The 23,614-nt window shown below is 39.9% G+C and overlaps 1 protein-coding gene across 2 annotated transcripts; it reads left to right on the forward strand.

Annotated features, from left to right (window-relative positions):
- On the forward strand, positions 1–23,237 carry cldn19 (claudin 19). Of its 2 annotated transcripts, none has more exons than XM_057846973.1 (5): positions 1–984; positions 7,699–7,863; positions 14,012–14,096; positions 17,139–17,285; positions 21,820–23,237. In XM_057846973.1, the coding sequence occupies exons 1-5, from the start codon at positions 762–764 to the stop codon at positions 21,854–21,856; spliced, it is 657 nt and encodes a 218-aa protein (XP_057702956.1). In that variant the 5' UTR covers positions 1–761; the 3' UTR covers positions 21,857–23,237. The 2 variants fall into 2 exon arrangements, with proteins under 2 accessions (XP_057702956.1, XP_057702957.1); XM_057846974.1 differs by having other exon boundaries at positions 22,828–23,237.
- Positions 23,238–23,614: the final 377 nt, after the last annotated feature.

Here is a 23,614-nt window from a genome sequence, read left to right on the forward strand (position 1 = left end):
TTGTGCACGCCTTGAATGGAGAAAACACGTGTGCATGATAAATTTGGTCCGAAACGGCTGTTTTTGGATGGGGAAAACTAAAAAAAAGTTCATCAGCGGGCAACAATTTGGAAAGTAGTGGAGAAAAAAAAGAACAGATACGTGCTGTTAAATGTAGTCAAGTAAAAGTTAAAAGTACCACTTCGTAGTAGTACTTAAGTAAAGGACAGACAAAAATGTAATTAAGAACAGCAACGAAGTACTTTTACTTCATTACATTCCACCACTGCTACCTACTCCAATCTCTGACCTCAAAGGCGTGACTGCCAGTGAACAGACCAATCACAACATGGTTCCCTTAGCCAATTAATGGTTTTCTTTGTTTTTCCAACTTTTTTTCTAACCCTCACTGAGACACTTGTGTCTGGAGCAAAAGGAGAGCGGAGCAGAGGGAGAAAAGAACAGAACGCCTGAAAGAAAGAGTGAGAGGGGGCCATACAAAGATCTTCAATCCAGATAAGATACTTGACAAACTGTACTCTTGACAACTAAAAAGGCTTCTACTCTACTAAAAGGACTCAAAAATCTGACATTGCAGCCCGGAAAGGAAAGACACTTTTTCATCCTGTTCCAATGTGATTTTGAGTGGAAACAGGGAGAAGAGACTCTCAAAGGTACAGCATAGAAAAGAAAAGTCCACAGAACAGTTTGTAGACGGTGACTGAACCGGATTAAACAAGAGATTAAACCCAGTAGAAGTGAGGACAAGGAGCGACAGAAGGATGGCAAATTTAGGGTTGCAATTGTTAGGTTACTTCCTGGCCTTGGGTGGTTGGATCGGCATCATCGCCACCACAGCTTTGCCCCAGTGGAAGCAATCATCATATGTCGGTGATGCAATTATCACCGCTGTGGGTCTGTATGAGGGGCTGTGGATGAGTTGCGCCTCACAGAGCACAGGACAGGTGCAGTGCAAGATATTTGACTCCATGCTTTCTCTTGACAGTGAGTACTCTGTTTTGACATGTCTTTTTTTAGCTTCTTTTTTCTTTTATTTAGACTTTTGACTGAAACAGCCATACCTGAAGTCAGATTTTCAAACCAATAGAATCAGTCATGTATTTAAATTATTTATGGCAATCAATATACTGTAAATGTAATGTGAAAAATAATTTTTAACCTTAAAATAGAAATGCCATCGACAACGGCATTTTGTTTGTAGCTCAATGAAATACATTTTTTCCATACCTCAAAAACTGCTTCAAACCAACCCTTTAAACCCATCACATGTACGTAAGTTTGCACCTTTTATTTAATAATCATGTAATAACAGTAATAATTATGATATAAATTACATTATATATATATATATATAAAATAAAACAATGAACTGGGCTCCAGACTGCGACCAAATGGTAGCATTTTGTGACCAAAATTTGTTTCATTGACTCACACATGCGCGACCAGTAACTTTGCGTTTGTTTGTTTGTTTGTTTGTTTGTTTGTTTGTTTGTTTGTTTGTTTGTTTGTTTGTTTTTGGGAGGATATAACAAATGCATAGGGAAATTAAAGTACAAAAGGTAACTGCGTGGTACCCCAAGTCACACAGGTGCGATTGCTTTCATTGTCGTGACTTTTTGGATTGTCAAATTGTCCACTTCCAGAAGGGCGAGACCCACGAAATGGACGCCCGGAGGGGCTTCACCTCTCTTGGCCACTGTTACACACACGTCCCCCTGGTCTCTTGTGTGGTTTCCACTTCCAGGAAATATACGCGGCCACACACCATGTTTTCTATATGTCATTTTCCAAGTGGTGACTGCGCACCTGCGCAGCAACTGTAACATCCCAAGTAATGATGTTAGCCTTTTTTTGTCGTTTTCTCAAGATTTATTTCAATTGCAACTCGGCGACTGCTTGTAAAAGCAGAGCGCGTGACCTCACTCTCCTTCCCCTGTGATGCATTCAAATTCGTTCATGAAAGAAACAGTGCTCACAAAACGGACTCAGGCAAGCTGAACGCAGGACATACAGTGCATATATATTATATATATGTATATATACACACACCGTATGGGTCTCGTGGAATCACATTTTAAAATATGTTGGATGTTTTGGCTCTCTCGGTCACAAAGGTTCCCAACTCCTGACTTAAACCCATGACTATCTTTAGATTCTGATTTTTTTAAACTTCTTTTTCATATATGTATTAATTTTTTCATCATGAATGGGACACTCCATGTTACATCCATGTTACAGCTGTGTCTCCCTAAAAAATATTCCCTGTTAACCTAATTTCTAAACAGTATACTGGTTGATGTCAAAACTGATGGAGAATAAAATATAGATTCATAAGTTTGTAGTTTTATGCATTTACAGGTAGTCCCCTGTGGGGGAATTAACTGTTTAAGTATAAGTATCCCTAAATCTCAAAATAACTATCCAAAAAAGGATTATATTTTCATTAATGTTGGAGGATACACAGCCTCCTGGTGGCAGCGTTGGGTATGGCTGGACTCGTTTTGTAGGATAAGGAGGATACTTGTCTGACATGGATAAAGGACAGCTGCGCTCTGGCTTGGCCCATATAAGCCTGTAAATGGTTTCAGCTAATGTATGTTTGTGTATGCATTTGTAATTAACTTTACAGCCCCAGTTTGTGGAGTTATTGTGTGAGCGATCAGCTATAAGTACTGTAAATATGTTAGCATTCGTAACATTTAAGATAGATTTTGTTAGGCAAATTAGGCTAATTTAATCTACTAAATTTACATATTGATCAGACTAGATGCAAGTTTTAGCAGCAATTGTTTTGTGTCAAGTGTTTATTGCTAAACAGTGTGTCGTTTAAAACATAAGTGTTCATAGGTGTGTTACAGGCTTGCAAACTGTAAAAAGTGAAGGAAGTAAAAATCTTGAACAACCACAATTGCCTTGTTTGCTGTCCATCAAGCTGAACAGCTTCACATTTAGTTAGGACAGAACACATCATATTAATAAAGTATAGTAAAAAATAAGATACTATGAGGTACAATAAGGTACTGTTTACGTGACTTAAAAAAAACAAAAAAACAACTGGAGATAAAATGGCGGACGAGAATCCCGCGTTGTAAAGTCGAGATCACATAAGTGGGGCACGTTGTAACCCGGGGATTACTTGTATTGCAAGAAAATATCAATCAAACAGTGAAAATTAGAGGAAAAACATGTCGATTTACAGCGTGCGCCTCTGAATCTTCTGCTTGCGGCCCTAAAATTTTAAGTTAGGGGCCACTGTGCTCCTTGTAAAAATGTTTACTCTGGAGCCCTGCTTTACATGTATCTGGTCATTTCTAAAAAGAATTACACTTACATTGGACCCCAGCGGCTCCTTCCTTGAATGATGATGATAATAATGAGGGAAAAAAATGATGAGGATGATGAAGAAACACCTATGCACTTTGATGATGAAGATGACACAATGCACAGGTGTCAAATGAGCCTCGTAAAGTAAAAAATCCGTAAATAACTGAAACTGCAAATTTCAAATTGGCGAGGAATCTCTGTATCTGAATAAATTTTGTGAATATAATGTTGACATCTCCTTCTAGTGTCAAGCAACTTAATGAGGCTTTATCCACTGAGATTAACGGTAAAGACAGTTTAAGTAAAAAAGGAAGGCCTGCTTGAAAAAGAGTCAAGTCAAACGTGAAAGTAGGTTTGATTTCAATTAAAAGCTACAGGATACGGAAAAATTTACTTCGCATCTTCAGAAAACATCTTGCAAATAATGAATTCTAATTTGGAGCAAATAACAGTAAAACCATTTATGCATAGGAGGCGTGTTAAATTGCTGCCCAAATTTAAAAACCACAAATTCTGAAGTGTGAGCTGGAAGGGCAAACCAGTGATCATATTTTTCAAATTCTTACAATTTGTAGGAGTGGAAAAGGCAAATACTCCGAATAATGTTGTATTGTTTTTACGAATGAATATGGGCTGTGTTTAAGCACCAGTGACAATTCGCCCCTTCAGACGTGCGCAAGCACACAAAGACACGCGCACCCAACCACACACACCTACACACACAAGCACGCCCCCCCCCCCCCGCCCCCCACACAACCCAACACACGCAAACACACATCATGCTTTACAGGGGTCCAGACTTCTTTGTCTGGATTCCTGTACCACTGGCTACCTTTTGTGAATTGAACATAACATCTGAGGTGAGGTAGAGCCAAAACTTTTACTCAGGTAAGAGTAGCGTTACTTCTAAATAATATTCCAAAAATTGACTCAATTTAAGTAAAAAAGTATTTGATGAAAATAATACTCAAGCAATGAGTAACATTGTGAGTAACTACTTACAGTGTCTGACATTATTTTTTTTGATGTTTTTTTTTTTTTTTTTAATTCTCAGAACAACTGCATACCATATAAACTGTCATTATTATACTGTGCTATAGCTCAGTGGTCCCCAACCTTTTTTGCACCAGGTGATATGGGCCTTATTTTCATGGACCTGCAATGTGTGGCAGGAATCGGCAGTAAATATAAAAAATAACACGACGGAGCTAAAAACAAACGTTAAGTGCAGGTAAAATTTAACTCAATATACACTGAATCAACCTTTTTTAACAGCAGCCTCTTCTAAAACTTGACAGCAGATATCTTTGGTAGCAGGCATAATAAGTTCTTCTCCAATTATGATAGGTTTCTTGGCTTTAGCAATACGGTTTGCTGCCCTGTTTTCTAGCGTTTAGCCAAATATGCAGAATGGACTTGGTTGTAGGCTCCTCTTCTGGCTCAGCAGGTGGCCTTTTTCTGTTTAAAAAGCTCTCCAAAGATGTCTCCGCCTGCAGCACACAGCCAACAGCAGCTAACGCTACAGTTTATATTAACGGACGCTGGGTTGCTATAGGTGTGCAAACACCCCAGTAATTGTGGCCATCCTGCCTTTCCGTAAACGCAAGGGTGACAGGATTCTCTGTGGGAGCCACAGAGGCATAACCCAATTGGCAAGGTTTTCACCAGGATCTTGCTTAGTCGTGCCCTTCCAGCGATCAGGAGCCACCTTCTTCCCGAGCAGGCTGGCTTTATGCCCAATCGCTCCACAATTGACCACATGTCCGTCATTCGTCTGCTGATAGAGAAGGCCCGTGAATTCCATAAAGACCGCAGTTTATATATCGGATTCATTGATTCATTCTAAAGGCTGCCTCTGTCACCGTATGCCACTCCTCACTGTGGAACATCCTCCAAGACCTCGGAGCGCCTCCCAAAATCATCACCCTGTTCAAGCTGCTCTACAGCAATGCAGAGAGCTTTGTCCATATTAACAGCAATGACTCTGACTCGTTTAACATCTCTAGTAACGTCAGCCAGGGCTGCATGCCTGCTCTTGACCTTTTTAACTCCATCATCGACCATCTGATGTCCAGAGTCTGCAAGCGCGTCCCCGGAGTGTCCTTTGGCATCTACCACCTGCCAAGAGTACGCCAATGACACCATCCTGCTCAGTACAACAAACAGTCAGCTTGGAGACGGTCTAGGCATTTACAGTGAGGTGGCAGTACAGCTCAGCCTCCAAGTGGTCTGGACTAAAACCAAGTTCATGTACGCCAGTGATGGACCAGATCCACCTCCTATTCGTATCGGCAGTGACATTGTAGAGGCGGTCAAGGACTTTTCTGTTTCTGGGGCCCATGGTGACCGTTAACGTGGACCTAAAACCAGACATTATTGCAGAAGTGCCCTGGCAGCATTTGCCCTGCAGGCACTCTGGAAACCACTCTGGCAGCACCAGACCATCTCACGCAAGACGAAGCTTCGGATTTACAACTCCACCATACTCTCCATCCTGCTTTATGGCTCAGAAACATGGCTTCTTACCCACACTATCACTGCAAGAATCGATGGCTTTGATAGCAGGGCTCTCAGAACCCTCGAGAACATCAGGTGGCCCTAGCGAGTTTCCAGTGAAGTGCTTCGAGCCCTCACGCGCCTGCGCCGAGCATCTTCCTTGGTCGCAAAGCGCCGCACGCGCTGGTTTGGCCATGTCCTTCATCTGCCTCTTGACCATCTGACAACAGCCATCCTCCAGTTTGACTCAAACGCCGCAGGCTGGAGACGACCAATAGGGAAGCCCCACACCTGATGGCTCGAATCGACGTCGAGAGTGACCTCCAGCAACATGGAGTTACTGTGGAGGATGCAGAGAAGCTGGTACCGCCAGCATTGGAAAAACCTGGTTCATTTGGTCACCTTAACGCACAAGAACGGGACGCCCTGACCCTTACTGGAGCACTAATGAATGAATAAATGAACGAATGGCGGCCTACTACTAGAGGGCGACGTACGCAAATCTCAACTCGGATTAGTCAAGAGGCACAGGCCAGATTGCGGTCATTAACAAATTATTTATTTCTCTGCAGCCCGGTAGCAAGTGCACCACGGTACCGGTCCCGGCCCGATAAGTGGGGATCCCTGCTGGATTGCTGAACCTATTACATGAGCGTTTTATGCCCAAAAGATGCCCCAAAAATAATCAATTTTAGACTATAACACTGATAGCCTGGAACTCCAGACTCACCGCTGTTCCAGCTATAGAGTCTGGCGACTGTTCAGCGTATGGAATTCCCAGGGCGGAGCAAGCCACAGCAAACAGACAGCGGAGTGGACCAATCAGCGACGGACGGGCGTGACCTTGGTAAAGCGTTAAGAAACTCTAGCGTGAGTACGTAAACATACGAGGAGAGCGGAGAACAGATAAGTTCATTCAACATGACTAGCGCGAGACAGACTAGGTTTTAGAGACTCAGTGTGTTTTTGGTCACGCCAAACTGAATTTACCATGGATAGGAACATATTCTCGGCTCTCCCGTTTGCCATCTGTGTTGTTGTGGAGACAACTTACGACGTGCAAGAGTGACGTTGCTTGTTAAGAACACGTTACGCAAATAAACGAATCTGATTGCACGGACGATTCTGTTCGGCTTGAGAGGCCAATAAGAAGCTGGGTCCCAGACTCTATAGCTGGAACAGTGGTGAGTCAGGAGTTCCAGGCTAGAACACTGACCCATTACCTCAAAGAGTGCCCTCTAGTGGAGAAAACACATTGGTACCTCTGAATGCTAAAATGGAGTTATGCGTTTAATGTTGCGACATTCTATTGGTGAAATAGGTAGTGCTACTGTCGGCATCTCTGGCAAAAATAAAGTCATTATGTAGAATGAAGAGGAAAAATGTAATGACTCTAGTGTAGCCCAAAGTCACAGAGTAAGAGCAGTGTTTCTTCTTTGCAAATCTACTCAAGCAAAAGTAAAAAGTATTGTGTGGTAAAACTACTCTAAGAAGTATATTTTTCTTAAAAAGTTACTCAAGTAAATGTAACGGAGTAAATGTAATGCGTTTCTACCCACCTCTGCAAAACATGAACCAGTGTAACGATGAATTTAATGTAATGTGCATAACCAGTATTCAACAGACTGTGCAACACAATCCTAGTGTGACCGAAATAATCTGTAACCTGCTACTAGTGTTTGGATAGAGAAAATCAGGAAGGCTTTCTTGAGAAGGCAAAACCACCAATTTTTTGTTGTTTTTTGATTTACTATTGGTGTGGTCTGCACTTTACATGTGTGCCTTTTCACTAAGACAAAATGAAGATGTTCACGATATGATGAGATGATCAATCTTTTTTCTTTTACATTATTCTGCTCTTTCCCTCCCTATTTTTAGTCCATATCCAGACATGTCGTGCCCTAATGGTGTTGTCAGTACTGTTTGGCTTGATCGGCATCATCATCAGCGTGGTTGGCATGAAGTGCACAAAGGTGGGAGATAATAACCCAGCGATAAAGACGCGTATTGCAATTGCTGGAGGGGCTCTTTTCCTTCTTGCAGGTATGATTTATTCATTTTTTGAAATGATGATTTGATTTAATTAACTTTCAACTAAGGATGCATTATTTTCTTTTTAAAATGCTACCAATAACCTCTTGTTTTTCAAGGCTGACACCGATAACCAGGGGGAAATGGCTATTCATTTTAATTGTTTTTTTTTTTTTTTGTTTGTTTGTTTTTTTTTGCTCAAACCTCCTAAACCACTGAAATGCATATTCAACCAACTCTGTTTTTGGCACAGTCATTAACAAAGGTCATACACGTGCATGTGGTTACCCCATTAAACTTACTGAAACAAAGCATACATACAGTCATGGATGAAATTATTTGCACCCCTGGAATTTTTTCAGAAAACACAGTTTCTCCTAGACATTAACACAATTACAAATGTTTTCAGAATGAATGTGTTTATTTGTTGGATTAACATTGGAAAAACACAAAAAAGCTGAAGAGAAAAGCCAAATTGTACACATTTTTACACAGAATGCAAAAAGGGTGCCCTTTTGCAACAGCAATTTTGAGATCTCTCCATAGGTGTTCAATGGGATTTAGATCCGGACACATCGATGGCCACCTCAGAATTCTCCAGCGCTTTGTCTCCAACCATTTCTTGGTGCTATTTGAGGTATGTAAGAGGTACATTTTGATAGTCTCCGTATTTCATGACTCCTTGCACACTGTCAAGGCACCCAGTGCCAGAAAAAAGAATGAGGCCTACAAAGAAAAGAACACAGTGCCTATAGTCAAACATGGCGGTCGAATAATGTTTTGGGGTAGTTTTGCTCCCTGTGGCACTGGGTGCCTTGGCAGTGTGCAAGGAGTCATGAAATATAAAGGCTATCAAAATGTTTTGGGCCGCAGTGTAGGGTGTAGTGTCAGAAAACTGGGTCTGCGTCAGAGGTCATGGGTGTTCCAACTGAACAATGATCCAAAACATACCTCAAAAAGCACCAAGAAATGGTTGGAGACCAAGCGCTAGAGAATTCTCAAGTGGCCATCAATAAGTCCAGAAATAAATCATATTGAACACTATGGAGAGATCTTATAATTGCTGTTGCAAGAAGGCACACTTCAAATCTGAGAGACCTGGAACAGTTCGCAAAAGAAGAGAGGTCCAAAATTCCATCTGAGAGGTGGACGAAACTTGTTGACGGTTATAGGAAGCAATTGCTTTCTGTTATTTCTTCTCTTACAACCAAATATTGAGGTGACTTTGCCAACAATTTTGTCCAGCCTCTTCCAGCCAGTTCAGAAAAACACCAGTAACTCCAAACTCCATCTCCTTTTAATTTTCCCTCATTTCCTCACATTTAAATGCAAAATCTCAGTTATAATTGCTTCAGAACATAGTTTAAGAACATAAGATGTACATTACAATTGATGATAATGTAAACATTGAATATTTTTTAAATAATAAAGATATACTGTAAATAACATAAATGAAAAAAAACGCCCAAATGACTCTTACATCATGCACATTGAATATATTTTAAAGATAACGCAACATTGACTTTTTTAAAATATAAGAAAATTAATAGGTAGATTCAGCTAAATGAACATAAATAAACCCAAATGAGCACATTAACATGGAAAATGTTCTTAACTTCTCCATTAGAGCAGATGAAATAAGCCTCTTTAACTCTCTCCTTTCTTTTAAAGATAAGATCAATTTCCTGCTGCATTGCCCTTTTTTGTCAGATTAATTCAACAAGTTGTTCATTACCTCTGGTTTATTCCTTTTTTTGTTGTTCCAAAAAACACATGTGAATTTGAACCAACCAGAGCTAACTATCCATGCTGATCACATGTCAGTCTGTCAGTCAATTGGTTTCCTGCTCACGTCGCACATCGGCGTGACTCGTCAGACTCAGCTACATGGAGACATAGCCGTTGAGCAGAGCTCCATGGAATAAATTAAGATTAAATATTACAGGAAACAAATTACGCACACAAGCACTCTATTAGGCTTGTTGTTAACACATTTGTATGCAAATCTGACATTAACAGATTGTTTTCTTCTTGGCGATGCGTGTGTGGCGGCCTGGCAGTTTTATTTTTAAACTTGGGGTTTTGACAATTGCCTCCATATTTTCAGGATGAAAGCACGTCCAGCCCGTTCCAGCACCGAATCTTTTTTACTGGTACGGAGTACCGGACTTGTTCATATACAGTATAATACAAGCCAAAAGATGTGACACATCTTCCCATTCAAAGTGTTTTCTTTATTTTAATGTATATTTACATTGTAAATTCCCATTTAAGGCATCAAAACTATGAATATGTGGAGTTATGTACCAACCAAAAATTTGTTAAAGTTAGAGATGTGACCGAAAATTCAGCATGGATAACCTTCGACCGACAATAGCTAAAATTTCATTTTCGCTTTTCGGTTAAAAGGCAGAAAGTTTACAGTAGTGTGAAGAACCATAGTCCTCTTGTGATGACGTAAGCAAAACACTGCGCAAATATTGATTTCACCACTGGGGCAAGCTGCACGGAGCAGCACAGAGTATACAGTCCATTCTGAAAAACACATGCCGGATGAACACTGTGTGTCTCGTTTCCACTCAGAGCGTTCAATGTGTCAGGTGTAACCAGCATTTAATGGAGCCAGCCCTACTTCTGCACATGGGAGAAAAAAATTAAGATAGAGTCACACCAGCTAAGACGTCGCCTCGATTAACAAGGTCTGCGTCAGTTGCTAGGGAACAGCGGCAACCTGTGGTGAAATCGGCTCCTGGAGCAAGACATAACTGGACAAGGGCAGAGAATGTAGAGCTGTTGGAATGCTACTATACCAGCAATCCTAGAGAGAGGGTAATACATACAGCCAATGGACCAATGGATACTGCACAACCCACAAACAAGGCTACCAAAGAAGCAACTGTTAGCCCAGTGTTCCAATGTCCATAAACAAAAACTCAAATCACAACTAAAGACTGTTGAAATAATACAGGAATGCTATGGCAAGAGGGAGCCACGTCAACAAGTTGGTGGTATGCCATAATCACCACAATTCAAGATTGGGTACCAAGCCCCAACAAACACTAACGGTCTCAATACAAGAGCTGATGACATATGAAGAAAGATCCTGACCCAGATGGAACCCTGGATCCCCTTGCCCAGAGGTCTGCAACCCTGGTCCTCAAGGGCCACTATCCAGCTTGATTTCCATGTCTCCTTCCTTTAACACACCTTAATCAAATGATCAGCTCATCAGCAAGCTCTGCAGGAGCCTGATAACTATCCTGCTCTCGAGGACCAGGGTTGCAGACCCCTGCCCAAATCAATTCCGAAGCTAAGCTTCCAAGTACCTTCAGAAGATCGGGTTGTTCATATGGATGATGCTGTAAAGATAAACCGTACAGGAAACACCACGGACACCAATAAGTTTTTTGGGACATACGGTGTATCACAAAAGTGAGTACACCCCTCGCATTTCTGCAGATATTTACAGTGGGGAGAACAAGTATTTGATACACTGCCAATGGGTTTTCCGTGTTTTCCCATATGGGAAAACCCATTGTACCCATTGTTCTCCCCACTGTAAGTATATCTTTCATGGGACAACACTGACAAAATGACACTTTGACACAATGAAAAGTAGTCTGTGTGCAGCTTATATAATAGAGTTCATTTATTTTCCCCTCAAAATAACTCAAAATATAGCCATTAAGATCCAAACCCCTGGCACCAAAAGTGAGTACACCGCTTAGAAAATACGTACATCCCTAAATGTCCAAATTGAGTACTGCTTGTCATTTTCCCTCCAAAATGTCATGTGACTTGTTACAGGAGTGCTGTCAGCATTGCTGCAGAGATTGAAGAGGTGGTGGGGGGGGGGGGGGGGTCAGCCTGTTAGTGCTCAGACCATAAGCCGCACTCTAGATCAAATAGGTGTGCATGGCTGTCACCCCAGGAGGAAGCCTCTCCTGAAGACTGTACACAAGAAAGCACGCCCATCTTGTCAGACCATAGGACATGGTTCCAGTAATCCAGGTACTTTGGTGACATGTCTTCAGCAAACTGTTTGCGGGCTTTCTTCAGAAGATGCTTCCTCCTGGGGTGACAGCCATGTCAAACAATTTGATGTAGAGTGTGGCGTATGGTCTGAGCACTAACCGGCTGATCCCCCCCACCTCTTCAGTCTCTGCAGCAATACTAGAAGACTAACAGCTCTGGCCAACTTGGTGAAGAGATATACCAAGGAGGCAGAAACCAGGAGAATAATGAGATCTGATGAAGACAGTGCATGACCTTTCACATTTAGAAAAGTAATCTGCTGACTTCAAAAGTGGTTCAAACAAAGTAGCATAAGTAGAATATTTGCAAAGGCTAAGGCATGGTATAACCAGCTCCAATTAAACATGAAACCTTACCATAAAGTGCAATATGTACCGCCAGCAAACACATATTAAATATATATGTATAACACACATGTAGAAGTACAAAACAGAACCTGAATTACATTTAAATTTCTTAGAGTCCAGTCAGCCTATCCATATGCCCTCAATCACAATTCCCACGCCCTCTTGCTCCTCATGTTCGTCTCTTCTGATTGTGTAAATCCCCATGACTGTAGTGGCAATGTCCCTTTCTGCATCCTCACAGCAGATGACTGAACACAGAAAACAAATTTAAGTAAAACGCTAAACAACAAACAGAAAATCATACACAAAATATAAATGCACAGTTACATTTAGCCCCACGATATGATAGATTATGCAAGGTGCAAGAGTGGTGATGCCATTTGTCGCATTCCACAGGTTATATAAACTCACCCTCGTGTAGTTTAGCTAGCTAGCTATAGCTAGCAAGCCCGCAATGTCTGACTTCACTAATGGTGAAATTTGTCTCACGGTCTTTTCACAGCAAGCTTTTAAAAATATTACATAATCACGTACTCACCACCGAGTGGGATTACAGCACCTTTGAGCGTCTCTGTAAAGTATAACCCCGCAGCAGTGCCGAAAGAAGTTGTCGGTGAAAAAGCAAGTCCAGACGGGGGTGAACAGAGGGTGAGCGCGCGTTGCTTTGCACATGCGCAATGGGCAGTCCCAATTCAAATGAAATGAAATGCATTCATTTTGAGTTCTGAATGTGAAGATGAAATTATTACGTTGACACTATGAAATGTACATATATATTTCGTATTTAATAGATTTTTTTTTGCAAATCAAACAATAATTTAATGTGTTACATCAAAGAAGGGCTTGGATCAGATTTTTGAGTGAACAGCAATAAATAACCATCTCTATGGCAGATTTCCAAGAAAGAGTTTCAAAAGATGAAGTGCTGGACAGCATCTAGGCCCAGATAAGATCCATGTATATTGGTTGAAAAGGCTAACTGCACAGCATGAACACAGATGAACAAACCACCGAAGGAGGCCACCCACGCCCCAGAGTGGCTAATCATGGGAAGGACCCCCAGAAATGACCAATTTCATCTGACTAAGAGCCAATAACCTGTCTCTGCACCACATGGAAGGCCATAGCAGGCATCATTGTGGCTAAGATGAGTAAGCAGGGCTCAGAAAGGATTTGGGAACACCAGACAAGCCAAACATCAGCTACTGGTTGATAGAGCAGTTGCAAGAGATTGCAAGGATAGACAGACCAGCCTGTGCACTGCCTGTGTTATGCTAACAGTGGTAAGCATTTTAAATCTAATGAGCTTTTCAGTAGTGTGACAATTTGAATAAAGGCCAGTTTTATTGAAAGTGTTTAGACGACCCATTTGGTTTAGTGAGTTGGCATTTGTGATTTAGCAATCGGGAAAAACTCACTCAAAAACCCAAAAATTGAACAATGATCAGAGTCAAAGGTATTTGTTGGATGTTTAATTGACTGGCATCTGTAACTGTGGCATACACTTGAGCGTAGAATATGAACTCTTTGCGGGAAAGCTTAGTGTCGCAAAACAGGTCGCAATGCTGCTCCAAAGCACTTTACATACAGTATTTGCACAAGTGTGCAAAAATTACCCCAAAAACCTTGTGTTTTTTTTCTTTAGCCTTTAGTGCCTATACTTCTTAATATGAACATAGTAAAAAAAAAAAAAACAGAATGAAATTAATTTTATGAGCAACAGACAGGGCTGATGAAAGGTCATAGCACGCAATACTAAATACTTTCTCTTCTCACAGGTCTGTGTACATTGGTTTCTGTTTCCTGGTACGCAACACAGGTGTCTTATCAATTCTTCAACCCAAACACCCCAGCCAATGCCAGGTATTTTAACTTCCCTCTTTTCTTTAAGATCTGTCAAATTTGTTTCCTTTTTGTTCTTTTCAAATGCATGAAGTGAATTTAACAATTCACCTGCAGGAGCTCTCTCGTTTAAATCAAACATTAGATTGTAAACGGGTAACTGTCTCACATTTCACAATTGAGGGACTAAGTTATGTCTACTGGAGCAATGTTTGATAATTATTGGGTATGATCATATTTGTGATCTAGTCTTGTTTTTGCCAAAACTTTCTCTTCGGTTATTGTTCTCACGCACCCCCATTTTAGGAACAGGTGTTACATCAAGCCGTTGACACAGCTTACCTCAGACCCACTCGTTGCTACTAAGTGACGCGCTGGGTTTTTGTTTTGATCCTATTTTCTGCAATCAAAAGGATATTGTGCATGAACAGGTTTCAGCATGCAAAAGTAGTCCTAATCCATATTTTTTTTTGTAATTGAGACATTTACCATATACGTTTTGGATTCGGGTGAGAATCCTGTCCACCATTTTGTTGGACGGCAAATTCGACCCGGAACAAAGTCGCATTACAAAAACCTGCATTGCTGACCAAGGAGGAGTATCGCAAGTATGCATGAAGATTCTCCAAAGGGGATAATTTTGTCAAAATACAAGACTAGACACAAATGTTATAGCACAAAATAATGTCACTCCGGAAACCAGATATATTTTTCCAGCTGACTATCTAAGATACAGTTAAAGTTTGTTCGGTGTATTGTGATGGACATTTCGTTAATTTGCAATCAGAAATAATGAGGGGAAAAAGAGACAGAGAAAAAATTTAATGGGTCATATTTTTCTGTAATATTAAACTGGATTTTTATTTTGTCTATACGTGGCCCGGGAAGTACAATTACAACTTTATGGCTAGTCTACAGAGTCTACAGAGACTTGACTGAAGAACAGCAACATAGTGAAACGTGCATTTAGAGGCTGTGGAAATGGGCAAAGAGAGTTTCCACAAATTCCCTATGAAAAATGAGGAAGAATACAAACTGTGGATAGTTGTGCTGGCTACGTAAACATAAACACACCTGTCGAAAAAATATCACTCCGCTCTGCAGCCTGTAAGCTACAGTGCTGCTGGATTACAAATGTTGCTGTTCATACTAGAGTTATTGACATGCAATGGTAAGTTTTAATAACTTCATCCTGAAAACATAGCAAACACTATTGATTGCACAGGTCATCGGTGATTTTCATGCGTGCATATGTTTTTTATTGGCATGCTAGGACGGGCCCATTGACTCACGCTAGCTTAGCCACTCTGGAGCCCTGAAACTATTAAATAAATAACTAACTGCGCGGAATTTGTTGAAATCAACTCAACCAACTAATCAAACAATTCAAATAAATCAAATAAAAATTCTGAACTTCCCCTTTAAGAAAAAAGTTCAAACAGTGAAAAAAGTAAGTGTGGAGCCTTAGCAATATACAGTATATATCGCAATGTTAATTTTTTCCAATATAATTCAGGCCTAATTTATATATATATATATATATTACTTTTAAAGGGCTAAGGAGTAACAAAATAATTCAGAAATAAAATGGCATTGCCAAAAGATACAAAAATACTCTGCACACTCCTGGTAAAAGCGGAAGTGGAAGTACTGTAAAAAGGAAGTAACATGTGGACGTTTTGTTGTGATTATAAAAAACAATTTCTTTTTCAGTTTTGGATCAGGACTCGGTATCAGCAGATTCTAAAAATCAGGTGACTTGGACTCGGGTGCAAAAATATGCGATCAGGACGTCCCTAATTTTTATATTCCCTGCATTCACGGGTCATGTTCTTCAAGGGAAAGTTAAGAATTTTTGACATCGGGCTTCACGTTCGAGTTAGCTCTGGTTAAATTTGTCGGTGAAGTTGATTTCAACAAATTCCGTGTAGTTTGTTAGTTATTTGTTTGTTTCAGGGCTCCGGAGTGGCTAAGCTAGCGTGTGTCAATTGGGCTAATTTAGCATGCCAAAAAAACAACAACATATGCACACATGGAAATAGCCGATGGCTCATGCAATCAATAGTGTTGGCTATGTTTTCAAGATAAAGTTATTAAAACTTACCTTTGCATGTCAATAATTGCAGTATGAACAGCAACATTTGTAATCCAGCAGCTCTGCAGCAGAGCAAAGCAGAGTGATATCACATCGGGTTTTTTTCACCGCTGACTTTTTTATGTCCTAGCCATCAGTAAGTAAACATTTTATATTGTTCCTCATTCTTCATAGGGAATTTGTAGAAACTTTGCTTTGCCCATTTCCTCTGTCTGTTTCCACAGCATCTAAATGCATCTAATTTCACCATGTGGCCGGCGTTCAGTTAACTCAGCAGACTGATGCTGCACTCGAGGAAGGTGTGAAGTCGGAGTTTCTAACCGCCGATCTGGAAAAATATCATTGGAACGCCTCCACTAATTGACCGCTTACGAGAAGCCAGGTTTGCTGTAGGTAAAAATGGCTTTTGATGGCCAAAATAAAAAAACAACAACTTGTAGCGATCAGCCATCTTTGCTGTTTACATTAGCTTGGAACACTTTGAGGTTGCAACTGGAACCATTCGAGCGGGATACGTCCGACTTCCCACCTTCCTCGGACGCAGCGTGAGCACGAGTGGTTGAAGCACACCTCTCTATTGTGGTCATATTACACATCTAAAAAAATAATAAATTAGTCCTGCGGAATGAAATGAATTACGGCAGTTTGGTGTGACATTGTTTTGGTCGTATGGGTGTTTTGGAACAATGATCTACATTTTGAGTTAATTTAACTATGTTGGATCTGTTTGTAGATCTGTGTCGTGTTTTATTGGCATGCTAGGAAAGGACCATTGACTCGCGCTAGCTTAGCCACTCCAGAGCCCTCAAACTAACAAATAGCCTACAAACTGCACGGAATTTGTTAAACTCCCGCTAACTCAAAGATTAAGCCTAAAGTAAAAAATTCTGAACTTCCCCCTTTTTTCCTGAATGCAAATACATGTTTTATTTATTGATTGATTTTTATCCCTCTATTTTTCTGTGCAGGTATGAGTTTGGCTCGGCTCTGTTTGTGGGCTGGGCTGCTGCAAGTTTAATTATACTAGGAGGCTCCTTGCTGTGTTGTTCCTGCACCAAAGAGGACATGCAAGGCCAGCAATATTACCGCCAATCACAGCCATCCACAGCCAGGGAGTACGTGTAAACCCTAACCTACTCCCTTAATCATTCAAATAAAGAGTTTACCGTGGAATATTTGATACAGCAAACTACTTTTCTTTAGATTACGCCCCCAATGCATACAGTATATATTATTTTCATGTGTATATACACAAACTCCGTTATAACCAGGGGGGCACATAAGTGGTCCGCATGCGCGCATGCGTACTGGACATAGACAAACGCGCTGGCCCTCAACGGCTTCCATACCCTTTTGCGTACCGATGGCTGACCACTGTATTTGCGGCGGACACGAGAAAATAACTTCTCAAAATGTCGAAGAGGCAGGCCACACTGAGTAATTACTTCCGTGTTCCCCCACCCCTGTCAAAAGACAGACAGACGACAGAGACGTCACCGGAGCTACCGAAAAAAAGGACTTTTGCTGAAAAGTGGCTACAGGAGGTACCATGGCTAGAAGCAAATGATGCTTGCACGGAAATGCGGTACAAAATGTGCCGTGAGAATCCCAATGTCACCGATAAGAGCAGCGCATTTTATGTAGGGTCAAAGAATTTTAGCCATCCAAACTTTGAAAAGCACGAAAAAAACAGAGAGCATGTGGCAATTAAGCAAACTATCGATGTCAAACAGGACCCCACTCGCCCTATGGACAAGTGGCGGCGGAATAAAGGTAATGAACAGCGACATGCACTGACAAACGTGTTTTTGCTCGCATTTTACAAAGCTAAACATGCACGTTCAATGAGGTCTTATGTGGAGGACATCCCACTTTTAAAAAGGCTTGGAGTTAATGTGGGAGCCGCATAATGCCCTTTATTTTGAATTGGTGCTTTTTATTTCTTTACATTTCACTTCAAAGTAATGGCAATTTTGTTGTGCCAGCTGATGTTAATCAAGCATTAATTGTTAATATAATTAATTAAAGTTAATTGGCTCTAAGTAAAGCTTGTCATAAATTTATCACATCAGGCGGGTCGGCTCTCAAGCTCAATGAGGACCAAGTCACATCTCCAGGTCCTCCTCTGAGATCCTGGGCAAAAAAATTTATGTGCACCCCTGTTTATAACAGCAACATATTCCCACTAAATAATCGCATGACAAATATCCCCCAATAAAATATAATACATGAAAGTATTACAAGTGATAATAAGGAAATGTTCAGAATCTCTTGATGAGGAGAACCTTACATAGTTTACATAAACGGTGCACGAATTGCCACAATTTGAAGGTTGTGTTTATCAAAATCAAAGTAACAATATGACTTGAGTCGTGTCTAACATATTGACAAAATAAACACGCTTGAATTGAAGAAAAACAATGCAAACACTGTAAGCAGTTACAATGTTACTCATTACTTGAGTACAGTAATTTTCGGACTATAAGCCGCCACCCACCTAATTTGACACAAAAACGGCATTTGTTCATTGAAAAGCCGCACTGGGCCATAAGCCGCAGCTGTCCTCACTGTATTATGGGATATTTACACCTGGACTATAAGCCGCCACCCACCAAATTTGACACAAAAACGGCATTTGTTCATAGATAAGCCGCACTGGGCCATAAGCCGCAATTGTCCTCACTGTATTATGGGATATTTACACCAAAAGACATTAACTGGTTAACACTTTATTTGAGAGCGGGATCATAAGACTGTCATTAGACCAAATAACCCACCATGAAGCTCTAAACCAAGTGGCTGCAAAGCTTCATTACATCAAGAAGCTTTGTTTGGCCATCACTGCTCCCTTGGGGGAAACAGTCAACCTTCTACTGCCACCTGCTGTCAACACAGCTGTCGCCCAACATTCCTCCTATAGCATGCATTGCAGCGTGACAGATTAAAATGGTATCAGATTTCATTTTCTGCGCTAATTATTTCTTTAGTTACTGTTCCAGTTGTTTCATGAATTGCTAATTATGGTATTTCGTAATTCTTTATTTGACCACGGTGCCACAAGACTGTCATAAGACAATCACAATTATGATATAACACTGCAATGAGCATTAATGAATGCTTATGACAGATGTAATTTTGGGTCCTCCGGCAAATTAGCTTACTTTTGAATGAATGTAAAAGATCCGAGCTGGGATTAAATGGAGTTAGTGACATAATTTGCCGGATGGCACGTAATGACATCTGTCATAAGCATTCATTAACGCCCACGGTACTGTCATGTCATAACTATGATGGTCTAATGGCAGTCTTATGATGCGGCTGTCAAATAAAGTGTTACCTATTAACCCAAATAAATCAACAGATGAACAGCACTGGACTATAATCTGCAGGATTCAAAATGAGGGGAAAAAGTATATAGTCCGAAAATTACGGTATTCTTTTCACCAAATACTGTTTTACTTGAGTACATTTTTTGGATCAGTACTTTTACTTGAGTAATATTATTTTGAAGTAACACTACTCTTACATGAGTAAAAAGTTTTGGCTTACTCTACCCACCTCTGACGAAAACTCAAAAACAAATTTCCTCATGAACCATGTTTACCTTTCTTGTAAAGCACTTGGAGGACCTTTCGGATTTTTGTAAAGGGCTATATCAATAAATTTGATTGACTGGTCTGTAAACAGAAGTATTAGTCCACGAATAAATACACAGGTGATAATAGATTGGCAAGTTTGAGTCCAATTGGTATCATGGAGTCATGTGATTATTGTTGCGACGTCTCATTTGTGAAACTGGAAGCACCACTGTTGGTGTCTGTGGCAAAAAAAAAGAAGAAGTAAAATCTTAAGAGGAAAAATGTAATGACTAAAAAGTAGCGAAGTAAGAGTACCGTTTCTTCTTCACAAATCTACTGAAGTAAAAGCAAAATTGTTTAGTAAAACTACTCTTTGAAGTACAGTGGTACCTCTACTTACAAAATGAATTGGTTCTGGAAGTAGTTTCGTAACTTGAAAATTCTGTAATTAGGGACGCGTTTTCCATGTAACTGCCCTAAGCCATTCCGAGCCCCCCATAATTCAGACATTAATCTTTTGTAATGCATAAAATGCCTCAAAACATGTAACAAGTACATGATACAATTATATTATTGCACAGTAAACATAAAATCGGAGTTGTGTATCATGTAAAAAAGTCAAGACTAGAAAGACTAAAAGTTTTTACACTCGTGGAAAGCTGTCGGAACACGAGGGGCGTATGAAGAGGACGCTGGGATACACACATAATCATACAGTAGAGGTCCCTTTTAGCCAATTGTATGCCAGGAATGCTAGGCAATAGCCAATGGCAGAGCGGCTATAAGCAGTGTTGTTAATAACGGCGTTAGAGTATAATGGCATTACTAACGGCGTTATATTTTTCAGTAGTGAGTAATCTAATTAACTACTTTTCTCATCTTGGCAACGCCTTTCCCGTTACTGAGGATGTAAAGGCGTGCGTTACTATGTGGTACTACATTAATGAATTACGCGAGAAAAGTTTGAGAGACACGGAAAGAGAAGAGCGGGAGTGGTTGTGACGCCGTTGCAAAAGCGATGCTAGGCTAGGTGGCTCCAATATTTCCTGACGGTAGCCGACGGCCTACAATTTACGCCCACTTGATGCTACGCTAGATATCACATGCATATAGAACTAGATGTGAAATGACAGACTCGGCAGTGGTTGCAAATGTATAGAGAAGTAGATGCGAAATGATACACTCGCTGGTGTTAGTAAACAGCCGCCATCTTAAAGTAGTAGACTTCTCAGGAAGGCTTTGTTGTAGAGAACCTTCCTCGCGGACCTAAGTAACTTTTTATCTAAAATACTCGTAAATCGGCAAAATCTTGACTTGAATTTATCATTAAATGATGAAACAGTTTTAAAAGTTTCACATGTAGAAAGTAGACAGACAGAATAACGGGAGCAATCTTAACAACTTTATCGGTTGATTCACAACATCAACTGACTTCTAAACATAGCAAAGGTTACTATCTAGTTATCACAATATCCACAATTCCCCTGTCTTGTTAAGTTTAGGGTTACATTCAGGCAAACCTTTTGGGAGAAGTAATTTGTAACTGTAATTAATTACTTTTAAAAAGTAAGATTAACAACACTGGCTATATGTTGAGTAGACTCAACTCGTATTTTTTGCCTTTCGTATCCTGAAATTTCTTTTGTCAATATTTTCCCGTTGAGGCGTGTCTTAACCTGAAAATTCTGTATGTAGAGACGTTCGTAAGTAAACGTACCACTGTACATTTTTCAGTTACTCAAGTCATTACAACGGAGTAAATGTAATGCATTTACCCACCTCTGCTATTTATTTATTCCTAAAGCAGAAAACATAAGCAACTGCTAAAGGCAAATGATACACCCATGTTCAAAGGTCAAGTTAATAGAGCTCTCTATCTTTTTCATTTGTTTTAACCTTTCAATTTCCTATGTCTTCCTAAATTCTACCATACCTGACAACACACTAAGATGACAGATTTCTCCATTGAATTGAATCTATTCAAATCCAGTGAACCGCAGACTATTTTCTAGATTGTTCAATACCCTTCTGTCTTTTAATACTATTCTTCTCTTACTTCTCTTTAATTCAGGACAGAGTTGTTGAGTGAGACTAGTTTCCCTGACTGATCAGCTTTTTATCAAGGATTTTCCGACTGTCCAAGCAGTTTCTTCTTTTTCCTCTTTCCTTTGACTCACATATTTCTGACAGAAAACTATTTGTGCATTGATGAATTTATTAGTCATGTCCTGGCACCTGTACGCCAGCTGCCTTTTGATTTTTTCTATTAGTGACATGAGCAGATCTGGCTTGTTGTGAGATGAATCTAGTCCATTTCATTTTTGTCAGACACCAGTAACCAACTCTACCTCCTTTTAATCACTGCCCCTCACACTGATTTGTGATTTCCCATTTGTGAATGTGACATCTACTTTAGTATGTTTATTTCATTTTATACATCACGTTATATTAGAAAAACATTTCCCATTCAAAATAATTCATGTTTACCACACTCGTCCAGAGAAGGGAGCAATACAGTGGAATCTCTCAGATTGAATAAAATCATTTCCAGGATGCAAGGTTACATTTAGCTTTCCATATATAAATAATTTTAAAAAGTCATAAAACAAGGTAAAACATTCGCAGATTTTATTCTACAGACGATTTCTAAGGATGTAATACTTTAACTGCTAGACAAGTGTAACAGCATAATTAACTTTTCATTTTGAAAGACATGGGGTCATTCTACCTCAGCGGTTCCACTGTACTTGGGAGAATCTTCTACCCACTGTGTAGACAAAAAAAATCCACTCACCATGCAATAAAACTGATCCTAGAATACTTTTGGTTTCTTAAAGAGTTCACATTTAAAATACAAGCCTGATTATTTGTGTAGAAAATAACATTTCATTACTTTAAGGACGTCGCTCGTGGCATTAAAAGTCATGATTAATACATGTCAAATTGACCTGACAAAACAACCAATCATGTTTTAGATCTTAAGCATAATGAATGATACCTCCATATGTTGTGGACAGCCTATCATCCCTTGGTGGAATAAAATTTTTGTATGTTTTTATTTTATATTAATGTGTTTCAGATAAAATATGAATAACAGTTGTGGACGAGATGATCAGCAGTCCTGCTGCACGGATCAGTTTATGAATAACAGTTGTGGACTAGATGATCAGCAGTCCTGCTGCACGGATCAGTTTGCTGAAAGAAAAAAAAATGCTTATTTTGTGTATCACACATTAGTGACACATTCATGACAGTTTATTTCAGAATAAATAAAGCGGTCGATGTGCTTGGTCTATGAATCAATTCTTTTGTCCTTTACCACTTGCGGTAAAATTTAAAGATCTATTTTCAAGCGGCGGTTGAGCAGTTTTGTGAAGAAGAAAGGAGCAAAATTGCAGTGGGCAGACTAATTAAGACTTATCCACACAGACTCACTGCTGTGATTGCAGCCAAAGGTGCATCTACCATATACTGACTTGAAGGGGTTGAATAATTATGCAAACAAATATTTTACTTTCTATATTTTTGTTTCATTGATATTACTCTGTAAAAATCTGTTTTCACTTTAAAATTAAAAAGGTTTTTCCAATTCATTTTTGTGTTAAATTGCCAAATTGTTTTGACGATGGTTAATCTATGAATGAAATAAAGGGGAAAACATCCAAGGGGTGGATAGTAATGATGGGCACTGTATGTATTTATACAGTACAAGCCAAAGGTTTGGACACGCCTCATTTGATGCAACACAACTGATGGACCTAACCCCATTGATAAAGCAAGAAATTCCACTAATTAACCCAGATAAGTAGTGTTGTCCATTAACATAAAAGGAAACTTAGGCCCTCTCGATGTCATCAATCTAAGAT

Source organism: Corythoichthys intestinalis, chromosome 9, assembly GCF_030265065.1.
Source record: "Corythoichthys intestinalis isolate RoL2023-P3 chromosome 9, ASM3026506v1, whole genome shotgun sequence".
NCBI lineage: Eukaryota > Metazoa > Chordata > Actinopteri > Syngnathiformes > Syngnathidae > Corythoichthys > Corythoichthys intestinalis.

Bases quoted from the DNA above. Each gene is read 5' to 3' on its own strand.
- cldn19 (XM_057846973.1), top strand. From the start codon at position 762: ATGGCAAATTTAGGGTTGCAATTGTTAGGTTACTTCCTGGCCTTGGGT. The intron at 14,097-17,138 runs GTATTTTAACTT...TTTTCTGTGCAG, and splicing joins AACACCCCAGCCAATGCCAG to GTATGAGTTTGGCTCGGCTC. The intron at 17,286-21,819 runs GTACGTGTAAAC...TCTTTAATTCAG, and splicing joins CAGCCATCCACAGCCAGGGA to GACAGAGTTGTTGAGTGAGA.